The 26,402-nt window shown below is 35.3% G+C and overlaps 1 protein-coding gene across 4 annotated transcripts in view; it reads right to left on the reverse strand.

Annotated features, from left to right (window-relative positions):
* LOC138696405 (fatty acid synthase-like) overlaps window positions 1–26,402 on the reverse strand; it is a 260,583-nt gene that overhangs the window by 115,348 nt on the left and 118,833 nt on the right. For all 4 annotated transcript variants that reach the window (XM_069821328.1, XM_069821325.1, XM_069821327.1 and 1 more), the window contains exons 11-17: window positions 22,887–23,076; window positions 21,825–22,054; window positions 19,873–20,177; window positions 5,864–6,008; window positions 5,064–5,180; window positions 520–622; window positions 1–151 (exon numbers count right to left, since the gene is read on the reverse strand). The exon at window positions 1–151 is cut by the window's left edge and continues 107 nt beyond it. In XM_069821328.1, the coding sequence (XP_069677429.1) occupies window positions 1–151; window positions 520–622; window positions 5,064–5,180; window positions 5,864–6,008; window positions 19,873–20,177; window positions 21,825–22,054; window positions 22,887–23,076 (1,241 nt within the window). The remainder of the gene's footprint in view (window positions 152–519; window positions 623–5,063; window positions 5,181–5,863; window positions 6,009–19,872; window positions 20,178–21,824; window positions 22,055–22,886; window positions 23,077–26,402) is intronic.

Below are 26,402 nucleotides of genomic sequence, written 5' to 3' on the forward strand. Positions count from 1 at the left end.
CCAAAAGACTGTTTGAAAAGTGGCAAGGGTACCAACTCATCGTCAATGCCTTCAGGTATTCTCACCAAACCAGTCACCACTTCTACTCCACTTTCAACCACTTCGAATTTGCCACTTCCCTTCTGTACCGTAATGAAAAACTTTACACTTCCTGAAAGCACAAAATTATGCCGCTCAGTTGTATTATCTAATTTGAAACAAAATAATTTAGTAGGTAGTTCTTTTGATCGATAGGGTATGAAGCCACAAATTTAGGTGGGCTTTGTTTCATTCTTGCCATGAGAAGCGAAATTTATCTTTTTTTCCCATAAAGATAGATTGTGTATCCGTTGAGTGTTTGCTGAAACTGGGGCCTTGTGCAGTGCTCACCACATGTCGAAGGACTTCTACTATTCGTTATTTCTATTAGTATTTATATAATAACTTCAACATTATTTAGTAACAGAATGATTCTTTTCAATAAATGTTCATGTTTGTGATCGTAGTTTTGATTAATTTATTAATGAATAAATAACTTACCTTCTTTGGGTATATTAGTAGCTCTGTGAAAGCGGACATTCTCAAACACGACTTTTGTATGTATCTGACCCACCATCAGCCCCAGTGACGTCCAAACAAGTTCCTGCATAACAGAACGAGTCATTACTTCAACTTCAAGAGCATTTTATAATACAGTCGCTAAGACTAAACGGTACGATTGCGAAAAGTAGGAACCCCGCTGGTCTGAATGGAGATGCTATACTTTCAAGAAGCAAAAATTAAAAATGTAAGGAATGTTGATAAATTCTTCGTGTGAAAATAAACATGTTAAAATTTTCTTGATACAATTGCAGCAGCGGCAATAGAAAATATACACTAACATGATGAAAACCACTTTTAAATTGTCTTTCTGCATTGAAATTGAGCACACTCATACTATGGTGTGAAATGGGTTCAGATACTATAGCTCTGGTTGATTTCACGGTGCGGTGTGCTGTATGAACTTATAAAAGAGGGCGGCCATCCGGATATTCGGCCACAAATATTATCACACAACGTCACAAGCCGGAACACGTCACTCATCCCTTCCTTTCACCCCACGCGTCATTGGACATGGTAGGGGGAGAGGAGATATTATTCAGTGTGCTTTCGGAACGTCACAGATACGTAATTCAAGGCCAGGGGATTGTGGACGGGAAACAAACTCTTTCCCCATGCTTCCACCCCTCTCTTCTCCAGTTCTGCATCCCTGACCTAGACAAAATGCATTTTGACATGTAGCTAGCCATTCCTGAAAGGCATTTCGTGCTTATATCACTTTTTTATTTTTTTAACGTGACAGCCTGGTCATGAAGTCTAAATTTTGTTTGGTTTCACAAAAGTTTAAGGACTGTTATGGCTGACTGTTATGAACGCTTCATGCAAGTCGTGCTTATATATTCTTCATTTGTATCTACTTACATATCCGACGAGGAATGTATTCGTATCAGATCTAAAATATGAAAACCCTTGAATTCAGGAAATGAAATGTATTCAGAAGCTGGAAAAGAGACTGAAACGTATTAAGCAAGTAGCCTCAAAAACAACGGGTCAACATAAAACATAAATCCAAAATAAAATTGAAAAGTTAAAGTGAAGGAGTCAATAGTATCCTATGCTTTAGTGCAGTGTTTTCAACCTTTTTCAACATGTAGCATATTAAAGGTGCAATTTAAAATCCCGTAGCCTAATCTAAACTAGTAGTTCCCAAGCGGGAGGGGGGGGATTTTTAAATAAAGTAAAATACAATATTTTTAAAGGCTGATCTATAGTGACACTTGTAGCTGACAAGATTGCAGTTGGTGTTTTTCTCAAGGTTCTCCCTTTTCCTCATATTAGGCATCTACATCATTCCGCCATCATTCCATAGCATTCCCCGAAAGCCGGTTGGCGACGCACGGAGGGGGCTGGCCTAGGGACGAGTGGAGTTGCCAGCTAGGAACCTGGTATGAGGAGGCCTGCCTAAGGATGTGTGTGGTTGCCCGCTCGAAACCTGGGTACGCAGCGAACCTTATGCCCACGTGCATCAACGTCGGTTAGTGTAACCACCGGTTAAAATTGCCGCCTAATCCCTGGTTAAGCATTTTTACGGTACATCGACCTCAGTTAGGACTTAAATAGGAGATTAACCACAGTAATCTCTAACCGACAAGCGCAATAGCTAGGATGAGGAATGATAAAGCTCCAGGAATTGACAATTTGCAGGCGGAATTGTTCAAGCAAGGAGAGGAATGCCCCAAACAGATACATGAAGTCATAATCAAGTTTGGACATATGAAACCATGCCAAAAGATTGGAAAATCAGTATTATATGTCCTATACTAAAAAAAAGGGGACCCCTTAGAATGTAGCAATTATAGAGGCATCAGTCTGCTGAGCAATGTCTATCAAATTCTCTCAAATGTTCTTTATAAAAGACTATCTAAATATACAGAAAGAGAAATCGGAAATTACCAATGTGGCTTTATGCCCAACAGATCGGCCATAGAACAGATATATACACTCAGACAAATTTGAGGTAAAACTAACGAATACAACGTAACGACCAGACCCGGGAAAAAATATTGCTTACAGGGAAACGCGCGATGTAGTATAGCTAATGTTTATGAACCGAGGACGCTTGCACGCATCACTGTGCAGGTAGGAGTAGTGCCGGTGCAGCTTAGTACAACGCAGTCAAAAGCAATCGACACGTGTCTTCAGAATGCCGAGACCAAAAGTACGCAAGATAGAAGCACTAAAGAAATACAGTATGTACGTCAATATGGAGAAAATGTGTTTTCCACCCATGGTAATGAACTGTTTTGTGAATTGTGTCACGTGAAATTGGCAGTCGACATGGCATTCAACGTTAAGAAGCATATAAATAGCAACAAGCATAAACTCGCATGCAACAGACAACAGAATTTAAGCAAGGTACAGCAGGAATCTCCTTCACAACTACTTGAACGAACATTTCGAAGATATGTGTGACGCATTTATTGCTTCAAATATTCTGTTAAACCAATTAGGAAACGCGAAACTCCGTGGCTTTCAGAAAAGTACACTGGAAGACAAATTCCTAATGAAGCAACACTGCGGAAGAAGTATGTGCAATATGCATATGAGAAATGTCTGCGTGAAGTGAAGTATAAACTACAAAATGAGAAGATATGGGTTTCTATAGATGAAAGCATGGACTCCGTTGGATGTCACGTTGCAAATGTGACTGTAGGTGCCCTTAGTGCGGAATGTTGCTGTAGACCCTATCTCTTAATGAGTGAACTGTTAGAGAGGGTTAATTATTCCAGCATATGTGAACTTTTTGACAATGCTGTGGAGTTGCTATGGCCATCATATGTGCAATTCGAAAATGTGTTACTATAAAATGTTACAGATGCTGCAAGCTATATGAAGAAATCTGCTAAGTTTCATTGCAACGCATCAATACGTAAATAATATTACCAGTATGTCAAGTACAATGAAATATTTAGGTCTCTTAATGAGAATACATTAGAATTGCACTTTGTAAGTTTCATAGCTAATCACTGGAAACTAGTCAGAAGGACGCACAAATAATGAGACTTTCAGGTATTACTTCATTTCTCATGAACCAAACTGCACTACTGTCAATCGTTATTTACCCCATCCCTCTCAAAGCACATATGCTATGTTGCATACTAAGCTGATAGCAATACTTTTCCCGGGGTCTAGTAACGACACACCACCTATTCATTGATTTCCAAATGGCGTATGATACTATTAATAGGCAATAACTATATCAAGCAATGGCAGCACTGAAAATATCTAATAAACTCATTAGATTAGCCCAGTTGACAATGAAAGAAACTATAAACTGTATTAAGATCCAGTCAGATTTATCAGGGGAATTTGAAACCAACAGAGGTATAAGACAAGGAGATGGATTGACCTGCTTGCTATTTAACATAGCCATGGAAAAAGCGATAAGAGGACCAGGAATACAGACAACTAACACAATATATTATAAGTCTGTTCAAGTTCTGGCATTCGCAGACGACCTAGATATTATTGCTAGGTCACAGAAAGCACTAGAAGAGGCATTTATCTCCCTGGAAAAGACAGCAAAAATAATGGGATTGAGAGTTAATGATCTCCAGCCGCAAAGGAAACATTATTAATAAAGCACCAACTTATCTTACAATTGAAAATTACAAATTTGAATATGTAAAAAATTGTATATATCTTGGCTCTATGATCAATAATGACAACGACACCAGTCTTGAAATTAAGAGAAGAATATCTACAATAAATAAATGTTACTTTGGATTATTACTGAAATATATTAAATCGAAATGCTTAACCATCTCAACTAAAATAAGAATATATAAGACGCTTATTAGGCCGGTGTTGACGTATGCCTCGGAAACTTGGACTATGAACAAACAGGACATCAGAAGACTTAGTATCTTCGAGAGGACAATTCTGAGAGCAATTTATGGACCCGTCAAAATAAATAATGAATGGAGAATTAGATATAATAAAGAAATATACGATCTGTTTAAGGAGCCAGATATTATAACAGTTATTAAAATTGGTCGATTGCAGTGGGCTGGACACCTGGTAAGAATGGACGATACTAGACCCGCTAAAAGAGCCCTTATCTCCAATCCTGGAGGAAGCAGGTCCAAAGGAAGACCAAGGAGCAGATGGGAGGATAATGTATACGAAGATGCCAACTTTATTGGTGCACGAAGTAGAGACGGCTGGAATAAAATACTGAGGAAGGCTAGGACCCTCAATGGTTTGTTGAGCGAATGATGATTATGAAACTCTAACCGACCATATTCGAGCGGTTAAAGGAGATAACCAGTGATTAGTGGGGCAAGTAAAACAAAATGGCGGCCAGATCCACAGGTGATTATTTCGAACAAATATTAAATAACAAATAATGTGAGTATAAATCCCACTTATATAATAGAGACATTACACTAGATCATGAACATTGCAATAGGCAGTCCTTTTCGAAACATTTACCATACCATACTAATAAAACTTCGATAATTTTATTATCGCTAAAAACTTACTATGTAACCCATCGCAGGAAACAGATTCCTTCCATCGATGACATGTCCAGATAAATAATTAAAATTTCCATCTTCTAATGAGATTGAGACACATCTGTCACTTGACATAACGTTTTCCTGAAATTAAAGGAAAGAGTTTTAAATTACGTAACATGAAAAGAATTATGAGAACTAAAATAATGAGATTTAATTTCATTTAACATAAAGGACATTTTAAAAGATTTACAAGCCGACAGTTTTTACAGTGAACGCGAGATGAATATGCTATATACCATGCAAGGAAGAACTATTGCTTGTTTCGTTTCTCGAGTCGAAATGATGCATCGCAACATATTTCATGCTCAACTCATACATTCAGTAAATCAGCCAAAAAGAGAGCTTATACTTTGAAACACCCATTGCAGTTAGTTTTCTGTTAATCCACAACACTCTTAAAGTCGAAAGTCTTAACACTAATGACAATTTTTTTCTGCTTATAAAGTAAGTGGATTTCTGTTTCTGCAAATGTATACTTTTAAAATGTAGTGAATAACGAACATTGTTAGCAGTGACTTAAAATTAAAAATTGTTAATTCGACTTTGAGTACCATTTACGTCAGACATGCAGCAACTAATGGGACATTAAGACCAATATTACAATATACTCTTCTGGGAGACTGCTCACAACCAGAAATTCTGAAACAATAGAAAACCTGAAAGTGTGAAAGGAAACACTTCGTAGCAGGTTTGGTTAAATTTAATAGTAATTTAAAGTGTAAATTTTCCGAGTTTTCCGCTTTAAACTAAGGAGTGTGATTTACCTGTTTCCTGAACCGTGAGACATGCCAATCTTCTGAATGATCCCACCGGACGAGAGGCGAGATCATTGGAGTTCCCCTACTAACAGGATATTTCACAGATGGGTACAAGTTTGTCAGCTTCGGCTGCAGGCCTATTTCAAATAACCTGCCGCAGAGAAAATAAAACCACAAATTTAGATAATAATGTTCTTCACTACAGTAGCAAGTTTTGGTCATATTAGTGAGGCATGCTATTCCTAGAGGGGATGAAGTAAATTTGAGGATGATGTCCAATTAAGGTAGGCCTACTTATTCTATCGGGAGTTTATCGTGGCTTAAGCAGGGTTTATTCTAAACATATTTTTTTCTGCTTTACAGACTGAAAGATGTCGGAACGGATGCAATGCGTTTCCGCCAAATTTGTTGTTTGTTTATAATTGAGGAATACGGTTATATATTAGGGGAATGGGTTTGCGCCGACATTGTCTAAATATGTTGGGTCTCTTTTCGTGAATTTGGTTCTGATAGCGCACGAAATCTGGTGACATGCGCATAGTACCCTTCCCCTCTTTCTACTAGTGCACGATTTCTAGATAGCGGATTTCGAGGTTGCTATACATGAAGCAATTTTCTTGATTCAATATGGGATGAAGCAACTCAACTCTTGGGCTGTCGGTTTCATCTTGAGCAACCATGGTGACGTAAACTGCAGAGTATTGGGCTAGCAAGAATATTCAAAGACAATTCGTTTCCTCAGGTAAGTGGCTTATACAAAGTTTTGGCTTTTCCTATTTACCTCCAGGTGGTTGTTTTGTTTTTCATATGTCTGGGATTAAGCCAACATACCCAAAAGTGGAATAGTTTAGCGACCATCGTAGATTACTACATTTTTTTATGAAACCACATGCCCTGCTACAATATGGGCCGAGCAGTCATCTGAAATCACTTACACAACCAACGCATGTGAGATGTTTCATAGAAAATTCAACGCCTTATTTTACAGCTCACATTCTGACATTTTAACTCTTAAATTCAAAAAGTATCCCAAAGGATACAACAGATTAATAGGCTATCTTCTATATATATATATATATATATATATATATATATATATATATATATATATATATACTAATAATAAATCTGTAGCCGAAATTTTTCTGGTAATTTTCGATTTTCCAAAAATAATTGGTCATAACATATATAATTAACCACCCTGAAACCGAAAATCGCATTTTTGAAATTTTTGTTTGTATGTCTGTCTGTATGTATGTTACCTTTTCACGCGATAATGGCTGAACCGATTTCGATGAAAATTGGAATATAAATTAAGTTCGTTGTAACTTAGATTTTAGGCTTTATGGTATTCAAAATACTTTACTTAAAAGGGGGTTATAAGGGGGCCTGAATTAAATAAATCGAAATATCTCGCTTATTATTGATTTTTGTGAAAAATGTTACATAACAAAAGTTTCTTTAAAAATGATTTCCGATAAGTTTTATTCTTTACAAGATTTTGATAGGACTGATATTTAATGAGATAAATAAGTTTTAAAATTAAAATAACGCCATCTAAGACGGTGCAATGAAATAAAAAATGACTTCGTCTATAAGGGGCCTTGGACAGCAACAATCGAAAGCTATTAAACTTAGCCTACAGACAATGTTTCTGTGTTTGTATGAAGTAATATCGGAAGCTAAATTAACCGATTTGTATAATTAATTATTATTTCACCATTGGAAAGTTTAGTTTCTCTAGATGGACATACTGCTATAATGTTATTACAGTAACTTCTTAGTAAATCGAGGACAGGTAAGTTTAAAATAGCTTCCTATGCACAGAAAATTTGATAGGCTTTTTTGTACATTAGTTTTCTGAATTTCTTAAAATAACATTTATGTACACACTCATTTTAATCTCAGAGAATTAATGAACAACGAGAGTGTATTGATTTAGTATGCAGTAATAGTACGTTAGTTTAGCAATCCATTATTGTATAATTCAAATTGTAACTATGCTCAATCGAATCGTGTTAAAATACATAAAATAGACTATATATGCAATAAATGCAATGCAAAAAAATTGGGTAATGAGCCAAGCAGATTATGTTGCGCTGTTGTAAAAGTTGTTGCTTCTGAGATTCAAGAGCCCCCACAACAAATTAAAAACTTTCTTATCGGAGTACATCCATTATCAACGCACTTTTTATATAATATAATATAATATAATATAATATAATATAATATAATATAATATAATATAATATAATATAATATAATAATAAATATGTATCCGAAAATTTTCAGGTAATTTTCGCTTTTCCAAAAATAATTGGTGTTAACATGTATAATTATTCATCCTGAGACCGAAAATCGCTTTTTTTTTTACATTTTTGTTTGTATGTCTGTCTTTCTGGATGTTTGTTACCTTTTCGCGCGATAATGGCTGAACGAATTTCGATGAAAATTGAAATATAAATTAAGTTCGTTGTAATTTAGATTTTAGGCTATATGGCATTCAAAATACTTAATTTAACGGGACCTGAATTAAATCGAAATATCTCGCTTATTATCGCTTTTTTGTGAAAAATGTTACATAACAAAAGTTTCTTTAAAAATGATTTCCGATAAGTTTTATTCTATGCAAAATTTGGTAGGTCTGATAGACTTTTAAAATAACAATACAATATGTTTTCACCGCCGCCCCAGATTGTAGCGTTGTTGTTCCTGTAGTAATTCCCATGTGCAAAATATAAAATTTTTGAGTAGGAAGAAAAAACACATTTATTCATTCCATGGCAATGGTACATAGGAGATCGTGAATTCTTCAGAACCATAGTGGGCCAAGCGCCATTTACTGAAGACGTAGAAAACAAGGGTTAAAATTAAGTTATTATCATAATTCAATGGAACCATATAGCAAGTAATATAAAGTTTACACATTAAAACTAAATGATATGTCAATCTTCATTAAACTATTGCGTGTAATAACAAATAAGAAACGTGTTAAAGGAATTGTCATTGCACCAAATGAGTGCTCTCTGGACCAAAATGATCGCAATTTAATTATTTAAATACAATTTCAATTAAGTAACATATTAAATGATTTATCCTTCTAACAAACACGAATGTTCCCTGGATCAAACGTCCTATTTTAATTATGTAATTACTTTATATTTATTTCTAACAGGTGCAGCGGAGCGCACGGGTACGGCTAGTATATATATAATTTGAACTGGTAATGGAAATTACGGGAAAACGGCTGAACGGATTTTAATAAATGGCCCCTCATTTTGAAGCTTGGAACCCAAAGTTTTTCGGAAAAGTAGTAGTTTTTAGTGAAATGTCAATGTTCCTACATAATTTTCCTATTTACCAAAATCCATCTGTTGTCAGTTTTGAGAACTAATTTTATTGAATCACTGCCGACTTGATTGAATTTCAGAACAAAACACACACTACAATAAACAATAGGCTATTACACGAAGGCCATGACCTGCAGGATTGCCGACATATTTAGAGCTCAATTCAATTTGTTATTAAAAACTGATTCTGCAGTGTATAATTTTCTGAGTACAGCTGTGTATTGGATATTCAAATCTACGAAACTTGAGGTGGTTTGATGACATTATTACCATTAGAAATTAAATATTATTATAGTTAATATCATGATGCATCTATTTTTCATTAATTGTACATAATATTGATGCTATATTGATGACATGAAAGTGAAACGTTTTGAGGTTTTATAAGTAAATGTAGAGAATATCTTAATTTAATGTTATTAAAAATCAAATATTTTTATACTTATTAACCCAGTGAGGTTGGGTCTTTTTCATATACTTAATGGCGGTGTAGTGTAGATATTGATATGTGTCACTGTCTTCAGTATTGGCTCGAGAGAGCGCAAAAATTACAGTTCCTAAGGAAAGATCAAAAGGTATTAGGGTAAACTAGGTAGTTATTGACCAGTATACGGTGATTGACCGGTTCCTTTTTTCAAGTATATTGTGAATAAACCACGATCGTGATTTCACTTTTTGCTGCATATACCTCTAGTAACAACCCTTATTTGTGGTTAGTTGTCGCTGTTCATCCCACTGAGTTAGTGTCTGTTGTCTGAGAGGACTGAAATCGATTGGAAATGCAACTGAACTTAAACAAGTGTAAGTAACTAGAGAAATTGCTAAGAATAATGCACGCAATAATTTATTTATTCTGCAAAGGATACATAAATTCTGGTGCTCGTTTTTACTCTCACAGTGTGAGAAAAGGTATAAGGTTTCCGTCCACAGAATATTATTTTGTAAAAGTTTTTATATGACATAAAAATGCCCCGTGGTCAATCACTATAAAGTGTATGTCCGCAAACTACAGTGATTGGTCGTTCATAAATTATTTGTTAGAATAATGACCAATGTGCTACAATTCTATATATGTTATCGGTTAAATGATGGGGATTTTTACAGGACTGATACTATATTATAATGCCTAAGCCAGGTAAAGTGCATTATACAGGGGAAGCTTTACGAAACGCTACAGAACCTGTCCGCAGTGGATTTCATTTAAATGAAGCTGCCAAGAAGTTTGGTGTCCTAAAAGCAACCTTAGCGTCCAGAAACAAATATCCCGTTGAAGGAAAAGTGTTCTTTGGTCCTCGTCCAGTGCTGGTTGAAGCCATTTGTAATAACATCAGAGAAATGACACACACTTGCTTCTGATAAGGCACAAAAGAGAAAAATGGAAGAAGAGGCAAGAGAAGAAAGGAAGCGAATAAGAAATGAAAGAAAAGGCAGCGAGAAGAGTTCTTTTCTTATTTTTTTTAACTTGGTTATTTAACGACACTGTATCAACTACGAGGTTATTTAGCGTCGATGGGATTGATGATAGCGAGATGGTATTTGGCGAGATGAGGCCGAGGATTCGTCATAGATTACGTTAAATTTGCCTTACGGTTGGGAAAAACCTCGGAAAAACCCAACCAGGTAATCAGCCTAAGCGGGAATTGAACCCGCGCCCGAACGAAACTTCGGATCGGCAGGCAAACACCTTTGCCGACAGAGCTACGCCGGTGGCGAATAGTTCTTAATGAAAAAGATCAGAAGAAGAGGAACGAAACAGACAAGAAAAAAGTGAAAATTGTGAAAATATGTTGTTCAATCACTAATAAATGAGTATTCAATAACTGTGCAGTAGACGGTCAATCACTAATAAGCGTGTGGTCAATAACTGTGCATAGACGGTCAATCACTAATAAGCGTGTGGTCAATAACTGTGCAGTAGACGGTCAATAACTGTAAAAGTGGACTTGTTGTGTTTATTTAATTTATCTTTGCATTAAAATTTTATTTTTTCTTTTGTTTATTGATTTTGATTTGTTTCTGAATCTTCACTTGACCCAATGCCTTTAAAATTCTCTCAATAAGTTACCACTGTTTTCCGCTATTTCATTGTTTTATTATTCATTAGCTTAAGTGGTCAATCACTATACAGTTTACCCTACTTACTGATAAAATAAGAGGCCTAGAAAATTTTTTAGTCCCCAGATCATTTCAGCAAGATCTCTTTGTAGGATAAAATGATTTTACGCTCTACATTTCAAGTTCTACATGCAGCAGCTATACGAAAATGCTATTGTTCGAAAGCTTAGCAAACCTGACATTTTTTTTAACTTTTGCCTACAATCCACAATGACCTTAAATAGCTACTGCTATCGTCCTGACATTGATACTTGCATTTTCGCGTTGAAACTCAAAAACTAAAGTTGGATAGGTTCAAGAAAAAGTATTTGGCCTAAAAAAAATCCATTCAGAGGGAGTGTGTTTAATTATTATTGAAGCAAATAATTATCAAAAAGACAAGTATTCTTCATTGAAAATAAATCTGAAAAATTTTTATTTGAACGTCTAACGAACTTAGTTTGCAGCAGCAATTGCTGCACAAGCCACTAGTATATATAATTTGAACTGGTAATGGAAACTACGGGAAAACGGCTGATCGGATTTTAATAAATGACACCTCATTTTGAAGCTTGGAACGCAAAGTTTTTCAGAAAAATAGTAGTTTTCAGTGAAATGTCAATTTTCCTACATCATTTTCCTTTTTTTCCACAATCCATCTTTCGTCAGTTTTGAGAACTAATTAATTGCATTCACGGCCGACTTGATGTTCGCTTTCTTAAGCGAAGCGAGCATCAAGTCGGCCGTGTTGCATTTCAGAATAAAACAAAACACACACTACAATAAACAATAGGCTATTACACGAAGGCCATGACCTACAGGATTGCTGACATAGAGTTCAGACGGCTCAGATTATTTCCAATCATAATGCCAATATGTCGATCTTCATTTGTGCAATTTTTTGATAACGTATAAAAAATAATTTACAGGTCTGTTTCTCTGGTCTGTAGTTTTCCGGGTACAGCTGTGTATTGGATATTAAGAACTACAAAACTTAAAAATGTTTGATGGCATTATTACCATTAATATATGAAAGTGATATATGAAAGTGAAACCTTTTGGGCTTTATGTAAGTAGACGCAGAGAAAGAATATTTTATATTAGATCTTCATTTCTATAATTTACTGAGTAACGGCTGTAGTTCTATATAAACTGTTACTGAAAACTATAAAACTTACGTAAGGTAACAATATTTTTATTAAAAATGAAATACTTTTACAATTATTAATCAAGTGGTGTGGGCAATTTTCATATATGTAATGGCAGTGTGATATAGATATTATGTCTGATTCTCTAACTTTCCTTGGTAGTAATTGAGTCATGCTTCCTATTTTAGCTGCGTCTTTAAACTACATCAAAATTAATTTCATATTCCTTTGGTTTAATTGATTAGATTTGTGATCGCTGCCAAGCATATTTTTTTGTAGGGAAAATAGCATGCCATTTCACTTCTTGCTACCATGATGAGTAAGTTTATTTCCCGCAACCAGCAACAAATGAAACACTGAGACTGCTAACGATTTACGATGGACAATTTTATTTAGGGCGCATATAAGATTCTACAACTCTGACATATCATTCTCCTCATTTTCCACATCTCAGCAATAAATTCCTCACAACAGCCTATATCACAGAAAATATACGAAATAACATTCATTGTTACACAAATTAATCCAGCAGTATTTTATAGATCAGTATTGTCTGGAAGGAGCGCAAAAAATTACAATTCATAAGAAAAGACCAAAAGGTATTACATATTGATAAAATAAGAGTCCTACAAGATTTTGTAGTCTCTTGATCACCTCAGCAAGATCTCTTAGTGGGAAAAAGTGATTCTGCCCTCTACATTTCAGGGTAGTTCACGAAACATGCAGCAGCTATATCAAGATGCTACGTCTTTTGTTCAAAGCATGACAAACCTTACATTTTCTTAACTTTCACATACAATCCGCAATGACCCGAAATAGCTACTGCATTACTCCCACATGAAAAACCCACTGATCATCCTGACATTGTTACTAGCGATTTCGCATTGAAACTCAAGAACTGAAGACGGATAAGTTCAAGGAAAAGTATTTGGCAAAAAAAAAAAATTCAGAGGGATTATGTTTCACTATTATGGAAGCAAATAACTATCAAAATGTCTGGTATTCTTCATTGAAAATAAATCTGAACAATTTTTATTTGAATTTTTATGGAATTAGTTTGCAGCAATTGCTGCACAAGCCATTAGTATGCTATAATTTTAATAGAACAATAGAAAAAAATTGGTAGGAAATAGTTATTTATAGTACTTGTGAGGTAAGTGCATCTTTATTGCACGAATGGAAAGATTTAAGCACGAGGCGTCAGCCGAGTGCTTAAATTACACGAGTGCAATAAAGATCACGCTCACAAGTACCATACGTAATTTTATCCATGACCATAACGAAAAATTCTGTTTTATAAAAAAAAATATGTTGAAAATAAGTCCTCATGTAATCACATACCATGGCATGGATTTTAGAATCAATACGTTACTAGGTAGGTCATGATGTAGGAGGCCATGATTAGTAAAGAATGGTATCTAAGGCGTTGGATAAATAACAAATTATAATTAATTATACAATTTTAATATATATTTTTTCACTTTAAACGTGTATTTTTGTCTTTTTGAAGTTTCAGGGATTATTTAGAAGTGTTCACGGAACTAATGTGATTAAAATAATTTCACATTTTACTTCTGTAAACTTAAGAGGAATATTAAAACTTAATTAATCATTGTGTCTGTTTAGCTCAGTTGGCTAACGCGTGTTGTTTTAATATCCTATAAACCCAACTTCGCAGTTTCAAGTCTCCTCGCATCCCAAAAGGTAAATTATTACAAAATTTTAAAAAGATGCATATTAGATATGGATGTAATGTACAAATTACGACGTAGCAGATAGAGAAAAGAGAAGGAGATTGAGTGTATGTATATTTAAGAAATGGTAATAAAGAAGTAGAGGTAGTGACATCTAGTAACTAATATATTAACTTCTTGAGTAATAGTTCAATGGAAAAGTATACGTGTGTACCCGGGTACTAGGAAAATACTAATGAACTGTGAGATAAAGTACAAACTGTGAGGTAAAGTCTTTATCTCACTAGTGAAATAAAGTGATGTTGAATAAAAGCCTACTTTACAAACGCAAAAGTATTTAGTAAAGGCATGTTTTTCGTTATGGTCATGGATAAATAAAATTAAATTTAACCAAAATTTCACAATACTATAATATTGTACAACATAAAACATATGGACATTGCGATAGTTGTTTTCTTTACAGTCCGACACGGTTTAATAAACTAGTGTGAGAAATGAAGTTTTGCCAGTTTAAAGCTAATACCTTACTATAATAATACCGGACAGCTAGCAGTTCTGCGCGCGAACGACACGGGTGCTGCTACCTAGGCGGCCGGTGTGGAGATACTCGCGAAACAAGCTGTAATCAACTGCAATGCATATTGTTGCTGGGCTGGTTAATAGTTTTATTAATTAGTGCAGTGTTAAAATGTCAGGGTATATGTGCTGTTTATAATTAGCCTACTACAATTACAGCATTACAAATTGCTCCAAATCGTACTTTCGATTTCCGAGAGTTCATAAAACGTGAGTCAACAAAATTCTGTAGTAGGCCTAATGCCTTTGTCTCTGTGTTGACAGAACAATAAAAATTAGCTTTTTTATTTAGGCCTAATAAATGAATAGAAGTTAAAATATATTGGAAATTTTAAGATTTTAGCAAATTAAGTTTTATTGTTGTCCACATGCCTTTACTAATTATTACAAGTATCAGATTACTACCACTTTTATCTTTGCAGTTGTCAGCAATGGATATATAAAGCGTAATTGTAAATTCATTCTTAATATCAGAATTAATTTTGTCTCACTAAAGCAAAGAAAAAATACGCAACAATTAATTACGGGAAATAATATGAAGCACGCAATATTTCTCATAATATGTAGCTTTGATATAAAATAATGTTACATTAAATACGGTACTATTCAACATTTATTAAGTGTCTCGTATATTATTCCATATTAGTATCTCACGTTTTAAACAATAGTCCGAATTCCGCTATGTTAATATTTATATTTGTGGACGTAATTCCACGCCGCTCCACTAGATGTCAAGTCCGCGATATTTCGCACTCACGTCAATGCTGCTAGTATACAGCTGTCCGGTATTGTAGTAAGCTATTTGTTTTAGGGTTAAGGCAATTGCAGTTTGAAAAAATACATTCAAACAGAAACTTATTTCAAAATTAATATAATGGGCATGCAGGTCCATATAAGGAAAATAGAAAACCACGCGTTTATTCGCGTGCCAGTCCGCAGTGTGGGAAAGTGGGACGGAAAATTGCGCCCTAACATCGAAACGTGATACCAACTTAAAATAAATATTTTCTTGAATTTATGTATGACTTAGTGGCGCAAACACGTTACGGTGCTACAGCAAATGGAGCAAGAACATTATGGCGCTATCTGAAGTGGCACAAACATGATGCTCCTATCGGAACATCGGGGTGTACACGACATCGCATTCTCAAAATAAGACAATACGGAACATTACATTGGCAATGAACAAGTATGCGAGTAGACAATGTCTGTGAAACTGATGTTTCCTTTCTATTTCATTTCAAGGCAAGTTTTCCCCTGTATGTTTTTCTATCTGTTCCATGAAACAAATCCAGTAACTTCACCTTAGAGAGTGGGTTCCAACTTTACTATCGTCAGCAACTTTTTTTTAATGTTCTTAAAAAGAGCAATGATAGTTTCAATTGTACTTGTATTAGACTGGATTACGACTTGAATTTGTTTGAACGTAGAAAATTAAAACATTATGGAAAAAGGCACTGTCGGAATAATTACGATCAATCTAATAAGTTTGAAAACCTCAAGCATATACAAATATTTTGTTATCACTAAACTGAAGCACATTGAGAATGGATCATTTCCCAGACCTCCACTAAACCCATTTACCTGTTTTAGAAATATGAAACGTAACGATTGGGAATGTGTGTATATATTATTTCCTTGTGATCAGAAAAGCTTTATGGCGCTAAGGAAGATAGGGAGCAAGCCTTCCACATACAGTGCATACATTTAATCTTCCACGCTCGCACGTGTGCAGTTGTGCTGTGCACTGGCGCGTCCTCTCTACATCTGCGAGTGTGGCAAGATAAAATGATGCACTATACACACAATACCCCCTACAGTTTTATTTCCATCGCCCTCCATCAAATATGTAAAAAAAATAGTGTTACACTTCTTTATTAGGCCTACTTTTGAGATTAATTAATTTTATAATATTGCTGGGAATAAATTGAATAGGGGAAGTCAGGCAAATATGGGCCCATAAGGCATTTTACTCTATATCTTGCACTTGAGTAATGATAACAGCTTACAAACAAACATTTTAGAGAATATCTATTTAAAAAATATAACCCATTTAAATGTTAAAACTATTATTTTATGTTAAAATTATTCTTTTATGTTGCATATATATGCTTTTTACTAGAACCTTACAAGTGCCCATATTATTTGCACTCTAAGTATAATACAGTCACATATGTTGGTAATATGGGCAGTATAGAAATTAAATGCATTTTAAATTTTCAAGCGTATATTTAATACAAAATATATGTATTTAATGATTTCTACACTAACCATTCACAGAATGAAGTTATTGGTGAAGTAACAGAACACTGAGCAAATTGAATCACTTTCCATCTCAACACATTCTTCATTGTACTAAAAAGCGCATAATCCTTCACACTGTACTCACTTTTCTCCATTTTGCTCAGTATAAAAATTTCCTCCACATGCAGGGCAAATGCAAGAAGCATTTTTTGAAGAAAATGCATTCGTATTCAAGTGCTTTCAGGTTGCTTATTTTCTAAATTTATTGACTCTTGTTGCCACACTTTTGATAACTCTAGACAAACAATAAAAACAAAGAAAAATATTCTAGCTTTTGTGTAAGATAACATTCCATTTCTATAAACTAAATTTTGTATATAATTTTTATTATAGTCAATAAAATTATAGCAATGAACATAAACAATTATTATACGACTGTCCTGGTATTGAGAAGGGAGTTAAAAAATCATTGAATGTTAATTTTTTTTAATTGTAATGAAAAGTTAGAATAAGTAGGGCTTAATCATCTAAATTATTGTCAAATACTAAGAGTATATAAGTAAATTTCAATTATGTAAATGACATTTACCTCTTAAAACTCCATTCTCTAGAAAAATATGAATGAACGATTTAAAAAATAGCATTCGATGTTTGTGCCCATAATACCCTTAATGACAGTGCCCATATTTGCCTTAGTGTATTATTTTAACAGATAACCAGTCTGTACAGAGAGTACATGCTTCAGAACCTCCACCAAATAGATTATTGTTCTGTTTAAATCTAACATTCCTGCCTGCAAAGTTTCTCGGTACTACTCACACATTAGTAGCAGTCATTTCCTAAGTAAATCATATAGACTAACGAAATATTTTTCTAACAATTTCTTGTTAACAATAATAGCTCTTTCAGGTTGCTCAATGTTTAATGGTTTTATATATATATATATATATAATCACAGAATAAATATTTAAATTATCTCTTATTATTATCATCATCATCACTATTTCTTATCAATGTTTATTATTATCAGACTAACATTACTTATCCAACTTTCATTATTTACTTTCATGTTGTTTTATGGTCTAGGTATTAATGTAATAACTATGAAACCAATTGTATTCAATTAGAATTAGAGTCTGGCTGGGCGGAAGAGAAGGCCTACTGGCCTTAGCTCTGCTAGATTAAATAAATTATTATTATTATTATTATTATTATTATTATTATTATTATTAAAATCAACAACAGCACTATTTTTGCTATGCTCCAAAGTGTGCTCACATACATAATTTTATTGTATTTGTAGCGTTCATATGTCCAGCAGCGTCAACACCATTTACAGTATGGTTCGCAACTTCAGTTCAGGTTTACCAATATACTATCTGATGCTTCGTAACTCATGAAGAATTGGGGTAACATGAGCATTACCTTAAAAGTACCCATATTTGCCTGATTTCCCCTATTCACCACTGCTTCATCTAACATGACATGTTTGTATTATTTCCACAGGTAGCTACTTCTAAAGTGCTTTTGCACATAAGTGACATAAATGATATATGCTCAAATATAATATCTATATTAAATATTATCGATTTACATAATGGAGAGTGAAATTATTACTCTGCTCTCTGATCGGTTTCAGCAGCTTGGTAGGACTTTCCTTTCTAGCATACGAAAATGAATAAATTTCTTTTATACACACTCTTGCACCATTCTCTTACTTCTGACAGCTAGCACGACTTGAAGTGTTAAATGTGCTACAAGATGTATAGATCTGTAGCCAGGTGTTAACAGACTGGTACATGATTTTATGATTATTCCATAAGGTCGTTCCTATTATACTTACGTCTCTCACAAAGATGGCCGCATGATGAATTAAGTTAACTGTTGCCTGGCAATTATTATTGTATCGGCGCTATTTCAGAAAGACGCAGAACCAAAGTCTAAAGGAATAAATGAAAATGAGATTTTAAAAATACTTTGTTTAATTTCAGTATCACACACAGTTTCTCGTCCTCAAACCGCCACTGATTATTATTTCATGAAGTAAAGAAAAATGTAGGTCTCTTCACGTTTAAAAACAACTCAAGAAGTAAAGAATGCTCCATATTGGCTTCAAGAAAAACTTGAGTTATCAGATGACATAGTTGAAGAGAATTGGATGCCGATGGCAACCTGATTTCAGTGTAGTGTTGCAAACTATCATTTTTAACATTGCTTATATAACGACGCGTGTGAACTAGGAAGTTAGGCCTACCTAGTATCTTTGGAATAAATTGCTGACGGCGGAATGGTATTTGTCGAGACAAATCTAAGCTATGGGATTACGTGTACGTCATTCGTATTCTCGTGAAACCAAATGCATTCGCGCGCCGTAGCTCATAGTAAGAACTTTATGGTGGGGATAAGTGAACTAGCTAACTTCCAAGTCGAAGAGTAGAGAGGGAGGGAAACCTCTCAGTCCACTTTTTCCTTCCCCTCACGTGCAGGTAGGTTTCACGAGATAACGAATGGCCTATAACTACGCCATGTAAACAGCCAAAAAACACGTTAGTCTATCTCAAAAATGTCGTACCAGTTAAATAACTGTTAAATTTTAGTCAATTTTCCCTTCTTCACATTCACGGAGTCGTCCTCGGAGGTTCGCGATTACCGTGCTGACGATTCGCGGGTTCAAATCCAGCCAAGAACCATGGATTTCAAAGAGCGATAAAAACCTTAGAATGGGAGACATGTGCCGTACTTTTACAGCATATAAAGGATCCTGTACCTGATAAGAGGATCCAGGCAGAATTTGCTGGACATTTCTCACCCACGTTGAAGTTAGACATCTAATAATCGCTGCATTATTAAATACATTACTACTCTCGCTATAACTGCACATTTGTGGATATTCTGTATTGGACACGTACTTGCCGAGAGCAACGAGGAGGAACTCTGTGCAGTCAGGATGTCCTCTCTGCGTGAGGGCGATGTTGGTGATGGTCTTGGCTAGAGATCTGTGCAGAATGGCCTGCAGCAGACCGTGTGGTGCTATTTCTATTGTGATGGCGTTGGCAGGGATGTGACGCGATGCCTCTTGGAACAGCACTGGGCTCAGCAGGTTATTGGTATGGTACTCAGCTGATGAGTGTGTTGCTAGTGGAGTGCTCCAAGCACTCTGCGGTACTGAGGAGCTCACCCACTTGGGAGACCGGGGCTTCGAATGAGGAATACTCTGCAATATGCAAATAAAAATCACCCTGCCTGGTCCTGATTATATAGACTTCACTATCACATGCATAATTTGGTGGATGGGCACAGACAGAACAGGCAGGTAAAATGTCAATATCATTTTCTACTTTTCCATTATACGAGTTGGAAAATATACAACTTTATAAACAACTTAAACTTTTTTTTTTTGCATGTCACCATTAGTCGCTCTCAGACACACTCTGACCCACTTTTCCCAGTTGCGAGCTTTTACTCACTTTTCTATCTGTTGCTAGCAAGCTGGCCATCTTCTTCAACTACCGGTATGCTACACATATCCCGAGTTCTTGGAAAATAGCTTCCCACGCTTCACTTTTTATATGCAAAACTATTTCATACAGTTCGTGGTTACTATCCCACAAAAATGTGAAGTTAGCATGAAACTTCATTACGTATAAAAATAAACAGAAATATATACAATCCAAATTGTATTTTTTAAATACCGGTACTACTTTCAAAAGTTAATTACGTACAAATCAATTATGTGTATATCAGAAATAATTTATATATAATTAAATGTAATTTTTCCAGGACTTCTGTATAATTATGTACGGTACAAACTAGAACTACGTATAACTGGGTATAACTCAGGTTCTACTGTTCTACTGCCCAGAGATTGAAACTTTAGCACACGTCTTGGGATTCTGTGAACAGGGATTGCTCTTGACGAACTCTAGACATCATCTTGTAAGATCCAAAATTGCTGCTGCATTAAGAAATAAGAGCTAGATAGTAGAAGAAGAAATCTCCTGTCTAGCTGAAAATGGGTCAATGAGACTAGTAGATATTTTAGCGTACAATGCTGACACTAAACAGGGCATCATTGTGGACCCCACGATACGTTTTGAAGTAGAATGTCATCAATCAGCCGAGGTCCACCTTGAGAAGAAGTCTAACTACGAGCCTACAGTCAACTATTTCAGGCTGAAATATGCCTTAATTCACGTTGAGGTATTCGGCTTGCTCATACGTGCTCGAGGGACTATACCAGCTTTTTTCGAAGAATTTCGACGGTAGTTTGCTCTGCCAACATCTCTGAGGGAAGACATTGTGATAATTGTGTTAAAAAAATCCTGCCAAATCCTAATTAATCACATGGTGCCACATTAATAGCAATTGTAATTTTTCACGCTCTTTTCCTTGTTTCCCTTCTTTAAAATTTAATATCTATGTTTACATATGTATAATATTTTTTTTAGGATATACTGAGTCCGTAAGGGCTACCCTCAATGGGGGGCAGTTTACTATTATTATTTTATTTAAACGGAAGGAAAATGTTTACTTCTACATACATGTATCAGCATAACTTATACAGATAATATTTTATGCAAACAAGAACTGGTCTTTCGGTAACATAGAATATAAAATTACTAGTAAAATAGGCAATTCTTATCCAAAACTAATGGTTATATTTCCTCAAAATTAGTCATTGGATCGAAATCGTCTAATCATCTTCTCTTTTCAAAGGAAATTTCGCCAAACATTATACAATTACCTGTTTGAAGTCTTAGATTGTAAATAAACTAATTAAATTGAGGAATAAAAAAGAATAGGGGAGTATAGAGAAAAGTAAGGGAGTGAGTGGGAGGGAACCTGCATCACGAGGACTCACCTGTTCCAAATACTTGAGCACAGCAGGTCCTGCTTTGGCGACATGAGAGCTATGACATGCAATGCTGGAACTTTCAATTTCCTCAACGTACACATCTTCTTTCTTCAATATCGTCAGGAACCTCCTCACTGAGTGTTCTGGTCCAGAAATCGCGCACAAGTTTGGTCCAAAATAGCAAGCCACATCGATGTCAGGTGGACACAACTTCCTAGTTTTCTTTTTCCCCAGACCTATAGAGTTGGATTGAACTTGTGTTTAACCACATTCTTAGTTCTTTAAACATGAACAGCTGCCAAACTTATTGTCAATATTCATCAACAGTTATGGTCTTCAATCAAGTTCTATTATAGTAGTTATAGTCAGATCCCAAATTTTGATAACAATCATCTTATTATCAGTGCGTTACAGACAATGATGCTGTCTATATGAACATTGTTAGTTTCCCCATGGTTGTAGGAATATAGTTCATTGTTTGTTAATTTTAAATTATAATGATTTTTTGTTTTACGTCAATATCCAATTATATTTGTAGGGATTTATTACGCAGTGTCTCGCCACAGCTTTGTGGTTTATAGCATAATGCGGAAGACTCGCTTACATTACGCCCATTACAGAATGCGTTCATGGAGATTTGTATTACTTCTAACACTTTTGTCTACAGATGTTTTGGATTTGAGATAGGTTCATACTTTTATGTAGTACAATCGTTACACTAAACCAAACATACATGGATACCGGTATCTAATATTTCATACGGCTTTATTTTGTAGGGAAAGTAAAGAAATATTCGCTAACCCAGTGGCGTAGCAAATTAATTACTTTGGATGCTGCCATATACATGTATGTATTATTTCAAATTTACTACCTTGCAGTGAAACGACTTGCGCTCTTTGGATTTGACGCCTCGGCGATCTATTGCCGATTAGTATTGCTGATAAATAAGAACAGTGATATCTTAATAATCATTAACAAAATTCGTTCTTGATGATTATGGTCGAGATAAGAGATACAAATAGTGAAATTTACACCCATTTTGATATATGCAAATTGTAGCAGACTCACCGACAGCAGCCATCATGCCTTTGCTGAGCTCAGTTTCCTTGAGAGCACGGCCACACCAGTACGCTGCCAGCACCGTCTGCTCAGCTGTGAGGCAGCCGTCTACATAGCTGCAGCCCAGTTCCCCCACCGAGACACCCACGAAGCCATCTGGAATGATGTCCACTGCTCTCAAAACGTCCACCAGCCCCACCTGCAAAACATGTTTCCATCACAGATAGGATTATACACACAAAGATGTGCAGCTCAATCCTTAAACCAGAGGTGAGCAATGAGAAAGCTCGCTCTTTGAGCTAGCGGGATGAGCGCCTGAAAGAGACGAGAGCTGTCGACTTCTAAAATATAGTTTGTGCTGTAAGACTAGATGGCACCACATTACTTTGTACCACGCTGCAGTCTGAGTTTGGCAGCGTCAGATTTTGAAAGGAGAGTGAGCCCATTTTCCCAAATTGTCAACGAGAACATCTAGTTTGACATGAATCAATTACAGGCATTTGCAGGTATTCTTGAGAGTCTAATTCCAGAATTTTCTATCAGATTTCGAGACCTACACATTTTATCAATGGATGTTAAAGTCTGCTGCGCCCTATTCAACTACTATAATAATGAATGCTGTTCCTTCTGATCTTAAGTGCGAGTTGCTCACAATTCGATGTCACAATGAGCTGAAGGCTAAATATCAATCACGAACAAGCCTATCACAATTTTATGAACATTTTTCGCAAACAGATTTCCCAAATATGCACAAAATGGCTGCGAAACTGTTATCAATATTAGGCTCAACATATCTGTGTGAGAAACTGTTCTCTCTAATGAAGATAATTATAAAACTCCAAAAAGAGCTACTCTAACTGATAAACATCTTTCGAATTGCAAGTGCAAGATCGATCGCACCAAACATAACTCATCGAAAAGAAACGCCCTCCTCATCATTTGCTGAATGAAATTTAAGATATCTAAGAAATGTTTTGTTTATAATTATTGACCTTTTATTTCTGTATTTAACCTACAGTTTGTTTCATTCATTGTTTATGCTGTATTCCTAACCAAGTTTTTGTGTACTTCTATGTATTGTTTTTCCATTAGTACAAGTATTGTTAGTCAAAAGAGTATTTAGTTATCATATCTGAAAATAATTTATTTCCTTTCGTAATCATAACCTAATGAAGTGAATATAACTAGACATATTTAATTAGCACATGTCGTTTGTGTTTCCTAATCATAAGCTGATGAACTCAATAGAACTAGATATTAGGTGCAATAAAATTGTTAAATGCTTTGATAAACGTTCCTTCCCTAGTTGTAACTACGAGACGTGCAAGCAGCCAGGACGACCGTAGAGCCATCTGTGGGCGTTTGCAAATCTGAAGTCGGTAACAGCATTTACTATCTTACCACCCACCTCTCTTGCTGTGTCGGTAACAATATTCTCTACTGTACCAGATCATTTCATTCACTACTGCAATGTACAGTATTTTTAATTTATATTGTATTTCGATTATAATTTTATTCGCCTTTTCCCAGACAACCTTTTGATAACAACAGTCAATAGTTCTCAGCCTGGCATTTCGGGTTGGGAAAGAAATGGAAATTGCATGTTGTTTATAACTCTTAAGGGATAAAATGCCTTATACGTGTTATTTTATATTATTCAACAGGTTATCAAGTAAGGACTTGATCCTTACTGGTTTTTAAATGGAAATGTATTTACTGAAATTGAAAATATAGAGCTATTATTATCATACGTCCCAGAAAAGAGCGGTCGGATGGTCGGCAGCACCTGTATGGTTTCCGCCGAGCGCATAACCATTTCTCCGGCGCTTCTTCAATAAATAACAGTACTAACAATAAATGTTTAATAATTTGGACTTACCATGCTCACAGTCGTTGCTGAAAATGGACCCCGTTTGCCGCCACACACAACGACATCTTCTGATGAATGAATGAACAACACTCTGAAGTTCCACATCATTGATAGCTTGGATTTCTTGTCGTATATAATCTTTTAGGTCGTGTATAGAATGAGGATTTTTCCTATAAACCCTACCTTTTAGTATTCCCCATAAATAAAAGTCACAGGGTGTTATATCTGGGCTTCGTAGAGGCCGCAAATTATTATTGATTAGTCTCATACCGAAAATATGCCTCAATTTCCTCATTGACACGGCAGCTGTATGAGCAGTGGCGGAATCTTGTTGGAAATAAACTGACAATCGTTCCGCATAAAAACACTACGTTTTCTGCTTGATTTTCGATTCTTCACTGAGCCTACTTCTTTAAATATTTTAGCAAGTCGTATAATTGTTTTGGCAGAAGGCACAGATCTGTTTGGAAACTTTATTCGAAATTTTCGTCTTGTTTTCGCACACGACCTTCTGCTTTTTATGTACGTATTGTACATATACAACGTTCACACAGTGAGAATTTGTTACTAGACATTAACTAAATACACAATAATCACTAAACTTTATACACTAACGTTGTACAATTGAAGAATAGAGAGTTTCATTACACGACTTCTAAGCACACTGAATACCATATGGCTACTGGAGCTCGATTGCGCGGGAGAAACGGTTAGCGCACGGCGGAAACCACGCCTGGCCGGCCGCTCTTTTCTGGGACGTATGATAATAATATCTCTGTATAAATGAAACATAATGAGAATAATTATGGATAAGCTTCAAGAAAACACATGCAAAAGAATTAAATACGTAATACGTATAGGCTCAAAAAGAAGGGATACGGGCTTGGTATTTTTTCCACTTTCCGAAGTATTTTGAGGTATGTAATATTGTTTACTTAATGTATTTCTTTAAATTACCTCCGTCTTCGGACCTACAGATTGTTATATCGCAATAGTTACACAAACTGCACTGATAGACTAGACATTTTTCATGTTAAACAGGAAAAGGTTTTATTTGGTATCGTAGGCTTCATCTGTGCTAATTTAATTGATCCTAAAGGTACTTAGCATGTTCTGGCCCTGGTTTTCTGTGGCAAGCTGGAATCATAAACATTGTCGTGATGATTCTTACAACCCTAATAAATAACATATACTATTATATATTGAATTCTTATGCATTTGTTTGCTTGAAACGTATCAATCACTTCATTTTGCAATAAGCTCATTGATAGTAAGTGAAAAGTACATCAAAATAATGTGTTTCATTTACAATTTCATTAAATACATTTCTATTTGTAAGATTAGCAGTAAGCATGTATTAACTGCTTACCTGACATTCTGTTGAATAGTATAAAACAAGACGTATAATACACAATAACAAAAGAAGAGTAGTATATTCTACTGGTACTGTGGTCAGTGAACTCGAACGTTGAAATTTGAATTTAAAATGAAAATACTGTCGCTCATGTTTGGAGCAAAATTCGATTTGTTTGCCGCCCATTGAGAAATTATTGAAGACAGACGCCGTTCATGTAAGAAATCATCCAATAAGAGTTGCATCCCCCCTGGTTTGCATAAGTCAGAAGTAGCATCTCTATCTTTACAGTAACACATGT

Source organism: Periplaneta americana, chromosome 3 (assembly GCF_040183065.1).
Source record: "Periplaneta americana isolate PAMFEO1 chromosome 3, P.americana_PAMFEO1_priV1, whole genome shotgun sequence".
Lineage (NCBI taxonomy): Eukaryota > Metazoa > Arthropoda > Insecta > Blattodea > Blattidae > Periplaneta > Periplaneta americana.